The sequence below is a fragment of the Culex quinquefasciatus genome, chromosome 2, assembly GCF_015732765.1.
Source record: "Culex quinquefasciatus strain JHB chromosome 2, VPISU_Cqui_1.0_pri_paternal, whole genome shotgun sequence".
Taxonomy (NCBI): domain Eukaryota; kingdom Metazoa; phylum Arthropoda; class Insecta; order Diptera; family Culicidae; genus Culex; species Culex quinquefasciatus.
The window spans coordinates 138,619,998-138,634,127 of record NC_051862.1 but is presented as its reverse complement, the minus strand read 5'-3'; the positions used below and the strand labels follow the sequence as shown (position 1 = coordinate 138,634,127).

At 37.4% G+C, this 14,130-nt stretch overlaps 1 protein-coding gene across 1 annotated transcript in view; it reads right to left on the bottom strand.

Moving 5' to 3' along the window:
• The window catches only part of LOC6036655 (mitogen-activated protein kinase 1), a 167,389-nt gene that overhangs the window by 4,898 nt on the left and 148,361 nt on the right, over positions 1 to 14,130 (bottom strand). The window contains exons 6-7 of the mRNA XM_038258490.1: positions 8,462 to 8,578; positions 8,038 to 8,394 (exon numbers count right to left, since the gene is read on the bottom strand). Coding sequence (XP_038114418.1) covers positions 8,038 to 8,394; positions 8,462 to 8,578 — 474 coding nt within the window. The remainder of the gene's footprint in view (positions 1 to 8,037; positions 8,395 to 8,461; positions 8,579 to 14,130) is intronic.

Here is a 14,130-nt window from a genome sequence, read left to right as displayed (position 1 = left end):
GATTAACTGGGAAAGCAAATCATTAAATTTAATAATAAACGTTGTCAGGAATGGAGTTATATTTGACTCTTTCTAGACTTCTAGATTTTGAATGAAGAGTGCACAGTAAAAAAAAATCATGGTAATATTACATCTGGGTTTGGGTACATCTTTCATGTCAGAAAACAATGTGTAATTTTACCATTAAAAATGTTTGAATCCACCTCTATCTATTCCAGTGTTTTGCAACTATTTGAGTAGAAATCGGGGTTATCTGAGATTTTTTCAGCGTTTTTGTAGTGCTAGATTTCCTCTTTCAAATGCAACCTGGTGCTTAAAATTTTGCTTGCGCCTTTTCGAGATATTTCAATTCAATTCAATTCGGTATTATTGGTGAATAATCAAGATACAATGAGCTATTTTGAAGTGCATAACAGAGTTTTGGAGTTCCTTTCAGCTGTGTGTTGCATCATAATCCATTTTGGAACAATTATTTCTTTAACTAAGGCACTAGCAAGAGCAAGAATTTCGAGATATTTAAGTTTTAAATTTGCTTCTTTTATACCTTAAAATAGCTGTAACTTTTGACCCTTAACTCCAAATTGACATGTCGATCCCTGAAATGCCACGTCCAAAAAACTGATTTTTGAAGATTTGCTCAGATGCTTTCTATAAATTTGGTCATAGAAGGCGTAGATTACGAGATAAAATTTTGGTGTCTTTGACAAAGTTGCCTGCATTGGCAAGCCTAACAACTTTCTAGAAGACAAAAAAAATCCCAAAAATATTCATGTAAAGTTAGATTTTCAAAATCACCCTAATCGTGAACCACCCTAATTTTGAAGCAACCCAAAAGTTGCCCCTTTCCATTTGCAACAACTCTTTTCAAGACACCAAAGCTCCAAAACATCACCATTTTTTCGGAAAATCCATTTTCCACTTAATTTTGCGATCTGGACCACTGTGCATTGATCGAGCTGTTTTTTCTTCTTCTAATATTCGACTAAAAGAGCTTTTTTAAAACCTAATCACTCATTCGCTTTAATTTTATCTTTTATATTTTATTGATTTAGATAATGTTAATTTTTTGCGATTTCCAGTTAAAAATATTTTCTAAGATTTGCATCGCACTTTTCTAAACAAAATAAAAAATCAATAGGCAAAAATAATTTAATCAGGAACGAAATCTTAAAAATTCAAAAAAAAATGTGGTATTTTTCAGCTTCCATGGGAGCCATCTAACCAAATAATCAAAACTCAGACTCAAATCTCAGAAAAAAATTTGTGCAATCTTTCAAACATTTATCACAATATACTTGTTCAGTAAATTTTCACAAGTTTTGGGTGAAAAATCCAACATTTGTAAAACATATTTTTTTCTATGAGAATAACTTCAATCAAATGATTAATGTTATCTTCTTTGTGATTCCGAGGATATGATTAAAGTATTCGCAGCTTTCATTTCTAAGTAAATGTTGTCACAATTTTATGTTAATGCCTGTTTTGCTAACAACTTAAGACCCGATTTTCCTCCGGTTGGCGGTAGTAACTTGAAGTTAATTTGTTAAATAAACTAATCTAAAATTTTACATTGACTGGTATCATTTTATTTGCTGTCGTTTTTGTTTTTCAGACATATAAAAAAAACTTTTTAATCTGTTTTACTCATGTCATATACAATAATTTTAAAGGAAATATTTCCAAAAAGACTTCTCATTTGAACCGCAAATCAAAAAAAAAATCAAATTGGAATTAAAAATTGTAGTTGATTTAAAATCCAAACACCACAATTCGCAATTCGCAATTTTCAGTGTAAGAACGGGCCTTGACCGATCTTATGCACTAGGTTCCCGACGAACACGCACTGCCCTTACACCTACATCTCACCCTTGCTCTGAGTCAGTACGAGCAGCACGCTAGAACACGCTTTGAGTGTTCGTGCCAGGCATGCACACCTTCTTTTCCGGTTACGCATTTTAACTCGGCCGGGGGTGGTACATTACGTAGGGTTTGATGTAAGTATAAGCGCCTAACCATTTAAAGTGTGCCTAACATTTTTTATGAAAGCAAAAACTGTTTTATTTTTAGTTTGAATTCAAAAACTTATTGTTATTTACTGTGTATTGTTTACTCCTGAAATCTTCCCTATTGTTGAGTCTGTTTATCTGTTGCTATTTCTTTTGTCGCGGTGTTTTGTTACAATTTTTGGTCCTAAGCATGTTATAAAAGTTTACCAAAAGTACAATAGTAATATTTGTGTTAATCCTTTAACCATTCCATAAATTGAGTAAGGGCTCAAACCTCACTTGTTTGAAAAAAGGGTGAAGATTGAAAACAATTGACAGTAAAAGAGAATTTATTTTATAAAAATCAAGTATCAATAGTAAGAGAATGATGAGCGTATTTTGAAGAATAAAAATGAGAAGCTAGATGTATTAGATGTAAAATTAGACAATAGTTAATAAATAGAGATACAAAACAAGCTTAGATTATAGTAATGATAATTTATAGGACAGATAAAGAATTATTCAAATAAATAAATTCGCAATAAAATCAAAAAAGATTAGGCGAATGATAAATAGACCTGATATTACTAGTACATTAAGGAAAAGTATATTTTAAGGGAAAAAAAAACAAAACAAAGTTTGTTACAGCAGTATCAATTGATAGAAAAGAGTGGAAAAGCTTTGAGAGATAAGAGAATCAAAAGTTAGTAAAATTAAAATCAAATGTTGGATATTAAATAGAAGAATCAGTGAAGAATTGGGAATCAGAAGAGCAAAATAAAAATAGGAGATAGGTGGTAGCTGTGAATGAAGAGAAGAGAAACCCCGTTGTGCGATGTTTCAGGTACATCCACAGCAGTTGACTCAACATACTGCGAATCAAAGCAATACCGTCTACAATCACAAATTACTTCCCTTTCCCACATTGTCGCGCCCCTTTCTTTTAGCCGTCTCGACTCTAACCCGCGGTGGTCAAAGGTTTACGATCCGTTTCCACAGGCCACCAGCTAGGTCATCATGAAAACCAAGCCAACGTGGAGGTAAGAAAATAGGACACTCGCAAGGAACCAGAGCTATACTGTTCTGATCAAAATAATTCGGATGATCTAACAGAACTACGGAAGTAGTTAGTTGCGCTCCTTCCAGGATGTTCCTTACGTGGACGTCAACCGAAGAGCACGCAACAAGATCAGTGCCATTGCATGCTCTTAGGTTTCAATTCTTGGCCTGCAAAATCCAAACACCACAAATAACAAAATTGATTTTAATCAATTTTTAATTTCTTCTAGGCTATTGTAAAAAATTGTTCCAAGGGCGTGGGAGTACCAAAAAATAAAACCATGGCAATATAAAATTTTGGTATTCAAGCAATGTTCCAAAATCCAGAATAGCTCAACTTGGTATTTAAAATGGTTTTATTTTGTGTTATTATTTTACCTTTGGTATAACATGTTTGGTATTGTTGTGAGCAATTCTCTACCAAAACCGGAAATGGATTTAATTTGTATTTTTTGATTTGGCTCAAACTTTGTAGGGGCCTTCCCTATGACCAAATAAGCTATTTTGTGTCATTGGTTCACCCATACAAGTCTTCATACAAATTTGGCTGCTGTCCATACAAAAATGGTACATGAATATTCAAACAGCTGTATTTTTTGAGTTACTTTTCTGATCAATTTGGTGTCTTCGGCAAAGTTGTAGGTATTGTTGAGAACTATTGAGAAAAAAATAGGTACATGGAAAAAAATTGCGAATTTTTTGATTAACGTTTTTCCAAAAAAAAAAACTCAATTTCCCAAAATAAGTAGTTTTTGATTTTTGAGATTTTTTGATATGTTTTAGGGGACAAAAACCCGCAACTTTTGAGCCATAGAGAAACATGGTCAAAAAATCTGCCGCCAAGTTATAATTTTTTGAAAAAAATAGTGATTTTTGGAAAAAATCGAAATTACATGCAAAAACTTATTTGACGTTATTTTTTCATGTAAAATCAAATTTGCAATCGAAAAGATAACAGATTTTTTAATAAAGGGCTCTGTTTTCAAGATTTAGCCATTGAAAATTTGATTTTAGCGAAATATTTGCAGTTTTTCTATTTTAAAAATAGTGACCATGAGTGACCATTTCCAAAGATTTTTTTTTAAAGTTCAGAAAATTTGCTATAAAATTGTCTAAGAGACATTAAAGATTGGACCTCTGGTTGACATTTGGCATAACGGGTTTTCAAGATGGACGTTTGGCATAATGGACGTTTGGCATAATTGGTCCAAGACATCAGGGACGTTTGGCATAATGGACATTTGGCATAATGGACGTTTGGCATAATTCGTTCAAAACCCATCAAGGACGTTTGGCATGATTTTTGCTAGCTTTTTTTGTTCAATTAGTATTTATTTTTTGTAAAGAATAATAATTTATAGGTTTTTTTTTCCTTTTTTCTTGGCAGATAACTTTACTTTAAAAATGATTTTTGTTTTCAAGAAATCTAGTATCTTTGTCATTTTCTCCCAATAGATGTATTTTTTTCCTTTTTTTCTTAATAAAGCTTTAAAATGCAATTTTTCATAAATATAAAATGTATTTTTTTGAGATTTGTCTTCTTTTGAAATATTTTGCAGCTATTTTTTTGTATTCAATTATTCCTTCTTTTATTTTAAATTCAACCTTACAAAGTGATGTAAGTTTTGCCAGTCTTTGAATATTCAGCAATGAAGATTTTATACTGTTTACCCTTTTCCCTCCTTTTTCAAATTCAACCTAAAGAATGTATGGACATTTTGCTCTTCTTTAACGAAATGCATTTAATTTTTTTAAAGCAATTTGCTCTTCTTTTATTTTAAAGCTAAAATAAGGTAAAATCTCTCAAAAAATGTGCTGTTTGTTTTTTTTTCAAAATTTTGCAATTATTGTTTTATGCAATTTTTTCTTCTTTAATATTCATTCTTAATAAGGGATGTACATTTTTTCTTTATATATATTTGACAAATAAGTAATGAAATTTTCCCTTCTTTTATTTTTAAATTCAACTTTTAGAAGGGAAAATCTCTAAAAACAACACTTTTCGAATATTTGACAATTAATTTCGATTATTCATTTTTTCATAAATTTATATTTATTTATATAAAATTCAACTTATTGAAGGAAAAGTAAATTTAAAGATTCACATTTTGACACTCTTTAAATGTTTGACTATCGCAATATTTTTATGTATTTCACCTACCTCTCTTAAAAATAACATTTAATCAGCATTTATTCTTTTTTTTTTGGGCAGTTGTCCCTTCTTTAAGATTAGTATTGAATAAATAAAAGAAGGGAAAATTCCATAAACAACTTATTGCAAAAATTAAACCAACAGAGAAAAAATGTGCAGAAATTATATAAATGTTTAAAGACAACATCTATAAGAGAATTTCCCTTCTTCAAGTTAAATATAAAAAATGATGGGAAAATTGAATAAAAAAAACTTGCAAAATATTTAAAGTAAAGCAAAGAAAAGCGACATCCATTCACCCAAAATACAGGATCGAGAGTATAATTCCATTAAAATTTATAGAGAGCTCAATGCTAAACTCGATAGAATAATGGTACCAACTCACACCTACAAAACAATTAATTTAATTAATTAATTGAAACAGTAAATCTGCAACAAGAGTCATACATCGAAATCTGACTACTCTTGTGTCACCAAGCTGCTGTGGCCAAGGCAGTTTAGTCATTGAGTTAGTCTATTTAAGGTCTCTGGTTCAGTTCCCTTAGGGAACACTTTTTGTTTTTGAAGGATGAACTTTATCTTGAAAATGGACTCGAGGGCATAATTCTCTCGGTCATCTAGAACTGTGTTCTCTGTGTCTGTGAATCTATCCGCTAGTCTCGTGTCGGATGAGTGCTGCCCAGTTCTGGGGTTTCTTTAGATTAAATTCGAAAAAAAGAAGGGAAAAATGTGAATTTATTTAGAGATTTCCTTCTTCAAGTAAAATTTTGATCAAAAGAAGGGAAAATTGCATCATAAAAACTCAATTGTCGAAGATTTGAAGAGGTTTTTCTCATCATGAATTTCATATAAAAGAAGGGAAAATTTCATTTAAAAATTTATTGCTAATTATATTGAAAGGGGAAAATCTTAAGCTAACAAGAGATATTTTCTTCTTTATACTAATTATTTGATAAAAATATCAAAATTTCATTGAAAAGATTTATTGTGAATTATTCAAAAAGGAAAGAATTTACTATTGGGGAAAAAATATAGAGATACCTATTTTTTTTATAGAAAAAAAAGATAATCTCTTAAAGTAACATAAAAAAGGTAAAAAATATACATTTTCATTCGTAAAAATGACAAATACTTAACAAAAAAACAAGCTAGTAATAGTTATGCCAAACGTCCATTATGCCAAACGTCCTTGATGGTTTTTGAACGAATTATGCCAAACGTCCATTATGCCAAATGTCCATTAAGCCAAACGTCCCTGATGTCTTGGACCAATTATGCCAAACGTCCATTATGCCAAACGTCCATCTTGAAAACCCATTATGCCAAATGTCCATTATGTCTTTCTCTATAGTTCAAAAGTTGCGGATTTTTGTCCCCTATAACATATCAAAAAAATATGTATTTTGGGAAATTAAGTTTTTGTGAAAAAAAAAATGATTAAAAAATCTGCAATTTTTTTTCCGTGTTCCTATTTTTTTCTCAAAAATCCTCAACAATACCAACAACTTTGCAGAAGACTCCGAATTGGTCAGAAAAATCACTCAAAAGTTACAGTTGTTTGAATATTTACGTACCATTTTTGTATGGACAGCAGCCAAAATTGTATGAAGACTTGTATGGGTGAACCAATGACGCAAAATAGCTTATTTGGTCATAGGAAAGCTCCCCCCCCCACAAAGTTTGAGCCAAATAAAAAAATACAAGAAATAAAAATGGTCGAAATCGGCCGAATTCGTAGAGAGTTGCTCTTGTGGTCTTCCACATACAAGATTTTGGTATGATTTTATGGTATTTTGCCATCTATAACTGGGCAACCAAGGGCACATTTTGGTCTCTGTTATTTGGTATTCTTGTGTTATTTACCCCTGCTCGGGTAATTTTTCCTGAGGAATCGAGCCAGGTGGATCCCCTAAAATCTTTTTTTTTTACATTTTTCGTTATTTCGCCACCATGATGAATGAGCACGCAACCAACTCATCACGTCACAGTCTGTGCAGAAGTGCATCCCAGAGCCATGAAACCACTGCTGCTGCTACCACTATTCTGGTGATGGCTGCTCGAGCTCGAGTGCGCAAATCGTTCGTGCTTCGCTATTTCTGCCCCGATAAGCGTGATAATGATGACAGCAGTGATGGTGCTAGTCAGCAAACTCGGATCAGGATACGTTCAGTTGAAGGGAGGGGAACGGCACAGGACGATAAGCATCCGAGACGAACCGCCAATCTTCGTATTCTGTACGTATTGGCACGAAAGAAGCTACTTCAAACGGCTCATTCCTTCTAAGGAACGAAACGATGTTACATTAGCTCGTGAACCACCCTAACGATGATACGTGTTCGGTTTCCAATTAGGGTTCAACTGCGAGAGTGTCGCTGTGCCGTACCAGGGTTCGACGATAAGCTTGTGGAAGTGCTTGAAAGAAGCACAATTCCTTCAGTGCAATCAACAAGCACGTGTGCTTATGGTTCAATCCTGCACAGAATCGTTTACATTACATCATCCCGTCGTCATCGTCTACTGGCGCGTTCCCCCAAGCTTCCGGCGTAATGATAGACATTTGTGATGCCGCCTGAGTGCACCAGAGAGTGCAGAGAAACCAGCTGATTCACAAATCAATCCTTCTGAGCGACGGCTCAACCATGGAAGCAGCGAAAAATGGTCACGTTCGGTGACGAGTTTTCTGTGTACCACAACGATTTCGCGTACACCTTGAGTGGCAATAACGCACATTAGCTCTAGTCAGAGTTGGAAGAATGTGAGTACAGTTGTTGGGATTTTGGGAAAATCAATCCGAATCGGTTGGAACAAGTACAAGTTCTATGTGCAAGTTCAATTACTTACCTCGTCGGCGGGATCGTAGTACTGCTCGAGGTACGGATGGGCGAGCGCCTCCTCGACCGAGATCCGGTTGTGCGGGTTAAAGGTGAGCATCTTGCCGAGCAGGTCAAGCGCGTTCGGGTCGGCGTTTGCGAACAACCGCGACCAGGGCACCTTCGGTTTGTACGGCAACGACTGCAGGTAGCTGCGGGCCTTCTCGTTGATGATGCACTCGAGGTCCTCCTGCGAGGGCGACCCGAGCACGCCGAGGATGTGGTTCAGCTGGTCCAGGTAGTGCTTGCCGGGGAAGATGGGCCGGTTGCTGAGCATCTCCGCCAGTATGCAGCCGACGGACCAGATGTCGATGGACTTGGTGTAACCCTGGAACGAAAAGGGACAATTGATACCGATTGTTCTTAAAAGCCTCTCCCAAAGATCAGCGTGTTACCTTGGAGTTCAGCATGATTTCCGGTGCCCGGTACCATCTGGTGGCGACGTACTCCGTCAGGAAGCCGGTGTGGTCGTGCTCGGGGTCCGCTACCCGTGCCAGGCCGAAATCACAAATCTGCAAACAAACAAACATAGCAAGGTGAGATCATTAATTAGTGCCCACACTTCAGAATCGGTTAGAGTCCCGTGTGGTGATGTCACCACAGTGTCCCCCGTTCCCACCCTGCTGGAATGGGCAGACATCGTGAAGCCAGGGTGTGATAATGGGTTCTGACGTACGAAAATAGAACTGAAACAACACAAACATCACCGCGCGAGCCGTTTTTGGTTAGTGATAAATAATTTAATCATTCATGAATAGCAAAGTGGTGGGTAACATTTGTGTGCAGTGCGCGCGATAACTGATTGTGACGGAACTGAGTGAGAGAAATGGGTGTTGTTATGCGTTCTGGGAAGCTTATCAGTTGGATTATAAAAAAATTGAAGGTATTTTCTAGTTCATGGGAATCAGTATAATTTCACTAGTTGATATTAAATGTAATGCTCCGTTTTTATCAATCATAAAAAAAGCAAAATATCAAAACGTCTGAAAAGTACTTTTGATTGCATATTTAATTTACGTCTGAAAATGAATTCGAAATTTAAATTTCTTACAACGTTCTGGAACAAATCATGAAAATCAAGTGTTATTAACACCCCAAAACTCAACCCCCACAAATCAGTTGGAACGGTAACATCCACTCGCTGGTTCTGAGCATGAGCATGAGCATGAGCATGAGCATGGTTGACTGCCAATGAGCTGCTACTCCGTTATTGACAGATCAGCTGAAGTTAAACAATGAATCAAAAATGATCAGTGGGAGCCAACCATCCGTTCACTGTTTAACCCCTGAAGACCCCGACTTTATTAGTCAATACCGGCGCCCTCCCAAGAAGCCTGCAGTTCAACAAAAGGGAGGAATGTTAGTCCGATAGTTGAAGTTGCAGACTCATCAAGCACATAGTTTTTCGCTATATACTTGTTGATACCGCTTGAGACCGTTGAATCCACAGCATCTCCTTCAAGCATCACGTGATTTTTTTTTTTGGGTTAGTAGGATAAGGTATTGGCTTTTCGATGCCTCCCGAGCTACGATGCTATGGGGAGGACTTTCATAACAAACCCGTCGGCGAGCCTTCCGAGCAACGATGCTATGGGAAGGTCTTTCTAATTAGCACACCAAAACACTCGCGCACAGGTATTTAAATACTGAATAAATGTAATTTTTCATCACGATTACCCAGACGACATTGATGATATAGGAAGGACTTTTTACAGTCATTTACAGTAATACTTAAACTTATTTTAATGCAACAATTCACACGACGTCGTGCCTCCCGATCAACGATGATGTAGGAAGGACTTGAGCAAGCCAATCAGGATGAAACACGAAACAAAATTCTTTTCTTTTCACACACAATGCCACATAATTGACCGCGCGTCACCACCCAACAAATTGAACTGATTTTCCTCTGCTTGTGGGCAAGCCAACCAGGATGAAACACGAAACAAAATTCTTTTCTTTTCACACACAATGCCACATAATTGACCGCGCGTCACCACCCAACAAATTGAACTGATTTTCCTTTGCTTGTGGGCAAGCCAACCAGGATGAAACACAAAACAAAATTCTTTTCTTTTCACACACAATGCCACATAATTGACCGCGCGTCACCACCCAACAAATTGAACTGATTTTCCTCTGCTTGTGGGCAAGCCAACCAGGATGAAACACGAAATAAAATTCTTTTCTTTTCACACACAATGCCACATAATTGACCGCACGTCACCACCCAACAAATTGAACTGATTTTCTTCTGCTTGTGGGCAAGCCAACCAGGATGAAACACGAAATAAAATTCTTTTCTTTTCACACACAATGCCACATAATTGACCGCGCGTCACCACCCAACAAATTGAACTGATTTTCTTCTGCTTGTGGGCAAGCCAACCAGGATGAAACACGAAATAAAATTCTTTTCTTTTCACACACAATGCCACATAATTGACCGCGCGTAACCAACCAACAAATTGAACTGATTTTCCTTTGCTTGTGGGCAAGCCAACCAGGATGAAACACGAAATAAAATTCTTTTCTTTTCACACACAATGCCACATAATTGACCGCACGTCACCACCCAACAAATTGAACTGATTTTCTTCTGCTTGTGGGCAAGCCAACCAGGATGAAACACGAAATAAAATTCTTTTCTTTTCACACACAATGCCACATAATTGACCGCGCGTCACCACCCAACAAATTGAACTGATTTTCCTCTGCTTGTGGGCAAGCCAACCAGGATGAAACACGAAATAAAATTCTTTTCTTTTCACACACAATGCCACATAATTGACCGCGCGTCACCACCCAACAAATTGAACTGATTTTCTTCTGCTTGTGGGCAAGCCAACCAGGATGAAACACGAAATAAAATTCTTTTCTTTTCACACACAATGCCACATAATTGACCGCGCGTCACCACCCAACAAATTGAACTGATTTTCTTCTGCTTGTGGGCAAGCCAACCAGGATGAAACACGAAATAAAATTCTTTTCTTTTCACACACAATGCCACATAATTGACCGCGCGTCACCACCCAACAAATTGAACTGATTTTCTTCTGCTTGTGGGCAAGCCAACCAGGATGAAACACGAAATAAAATTCTTTTCTTTTCACACACAATGCCACATAATTGACCGCGCGTCACCACCCAACAAATTGAACTGATTTTCTTCTGCTTGTGGGCAAGCCAACCAGGATGAAACACGAAATAAAATTCTTTTCTTTTCACACACAATGCCACATAATTGACCGCGCGTCACCACCCAACAAATTGAACTGATTTTCCTCTGCTTGTGGGCAAGCCAACCAGGATGAAACACGAAATAAAATTCTTTTCTTTTCACACACAATGCCACATAATTGACCGCGCGTCACCACCCAACAAATTGAACTGATTTTCTTCTGCTTGTGGGCAAGCCAACCAGGATGAAACACGAAATAAAATTCTTTTCTTTTCACACACAATGCCACATAATTGACCGCGCGTCACCACCCAACAAATTGAACTGATTTTCCTCTGCTTGTGGGCAAGCCAACCAGGATGAAACACGAAATAAAATTCTTTTCTTTTCACACACAATGCCACATAATTGACCGCGCGTCACCACCCAACAAATTGAACTGATTTTCTTCTGCTTGTGGGCAAGCCAACCAGGATGAAACACGAAATAAAATTCTTTTCTTTTCACACACAATGCCACATAATTGACCGCGCGTCACCACCCAACAAATTGAACTGATTTTCTTCTGCTTGTGGGCAAGCCAACCAGGATGAAACACGAAATAAAATTCTTTTCTTTTCACACACAATGCCACATAATTGACCGCACGTCACCACCCAACAAATTGAACTGATTTTCTTCTGCTTGTGGGCAAGCCAACCAGGATGAAACACGAAATAAAATTCTTTTCTTTTCACACACAATGCCACATAATTGACCGCGCGTCACCACCCAACAAATTGAACTGATTTTCTTCTGCTTGTGGGCAAGCCAACCAGGATGAAACACGAAATAAAATTCTTTTCTTTTCACACACAATGCCACATAATTGACCGCGCGTCACCACCCAACAAATTGAACTGATTTTCCTCTGCTTGTGGGCAAGCCAACCAGGATGAAACACGAAATAAAATTCTTTTCTTTTCACACACAATGCCACATAATTGACCGCGCGTCACCACCCAACAAATTGAACTGATTTTCTTCTGCTTGTGGGCAAGCCAACCAGGATGAAACACGAAATAAAATTCTTTTCTTTTCACACACAATGCCACATAATTGACCGCGCGTAACCAACCAACAAATTGAACTGATTTTCCTTTGCTTGTGGGCAAGCCAACCAGGATGAAACACGAAATAAAATTCTTTTCTTTTCACACACAATGCCACATAATTGACCGCACGTCACCACCCAACAAATTGAACTGATTTTCTTCTGCTTGTGGGCAAGCCAACCAGGATGAAACACGAAATAAAATTCTTTTCTTTTCACACACAATGCCACATAATTGACCGCGCGTCACCACCCAACAAATTGAACTGATTTTCTTCTGCTTGTGGGCAAGCCAACCAGGATGAAACACGAAATAAAATTCTTTTCTTTTCACACACAATGCCACATAATTGACCGCGCGTCACCACCCAACAAATTGAACTGATTTTCCTTTGCTTGTGGGCAAGCCAACCAGGATGAAACACGAAATAAAATTCTTTTCTTTTCACACACAATGCCACATAATTGACCGCACGTCACCACCCAACAAATTGAACTGATTTTCTTCTGCTTGTGGGCAAGCCAACCAGGATGAAACACGAAATAAAATTCTTTTCTTTTCACACACAATGCCACATAATTGACCGCGCGTCACCACCCAACAAATTGAACTGATTTTCTTCTGCTTGTGGGCAAGCCAACCAGGATGAAACACGAAATAAAATTCTTTTCTTTTCACACACAATGCCACATAATTGACCGCGCGTCACCACCCAACAAATTGAACTGATTTTCCTCTGCTTGTGGGCAAGCCAACCAGGATGAAACACGAAATAAAATTCTTTTCTTTTCACACACAATGCCACATAATTGACCGCGCGTCACCACCCAACAAATTGAACTGATTTTCTTCTGCTTGTGGGCAAGCCAACCAGGATGAAACACGAAATAAAATTCTTTTCTTTTCACACACAATGCCACATAATTGACCGCGCGTCACCACCCAACAAATTGAACTGATTTTCTTCTGCTTGTGGGCAAGCCAACCAGGATGAAACACGAAATAAAATTCTTTTCTTTTCACACACAATGCCACATAATTGACCGCGCGTAACCAACCAACAAATTGAACTGATTTTCCTTTGCTTGTGGGCAAGCCAACCAGGATGAAACACGAAATAAAATTCTTTTCTTTTCACACACAATGCCACATAATTGACCGCACGTCACCACCCAACAAATTGAACTGATTTTCTTCTGCTTGTGGGCAAGCCAACCAGGATGAAACACGAAATAAAATTCTTTTCTTTTCACACACAATGCCACATAATTGACCGCGCGTCACCACCCAACAAATTGAACTGATTTTCTTCTGCTTGTGGGCAAGCCAACCAGGATGAAACACGAAATAAAATTCTTTTCTTTTCACACACAATGCCACATAATTGACCGCGCGTCACCACCCAACAAATTGAACTGATTTTCTTCTGCTTGTGGGCAAGCCAACCAGGATGAAACACGAAATAAAATTCTTTTCTTTTCACACACAATGCCACATAATTGACCGCGCGTCACCACCCAACAAATTGAACTGATTTTCCTCTGCTTGTGGGCAAGCCAACCAGGATGAAACACGAAATAAAATTCTTTTCTTTTCACACACAATGCCACATAATTGACCGCGCGTCACCACCCAACAAATTGAACTGATTTTCTTCTGCTTGTGGGCAAGCCAACCAGGATGAAACACGAAATAAAATTCTTTTCTTTTCACACACAATGCCACATAATTGACCGCGCGTCACCACCCAACAAATTGAACTGATTTTCTTCTGCTTGTGGGCAAG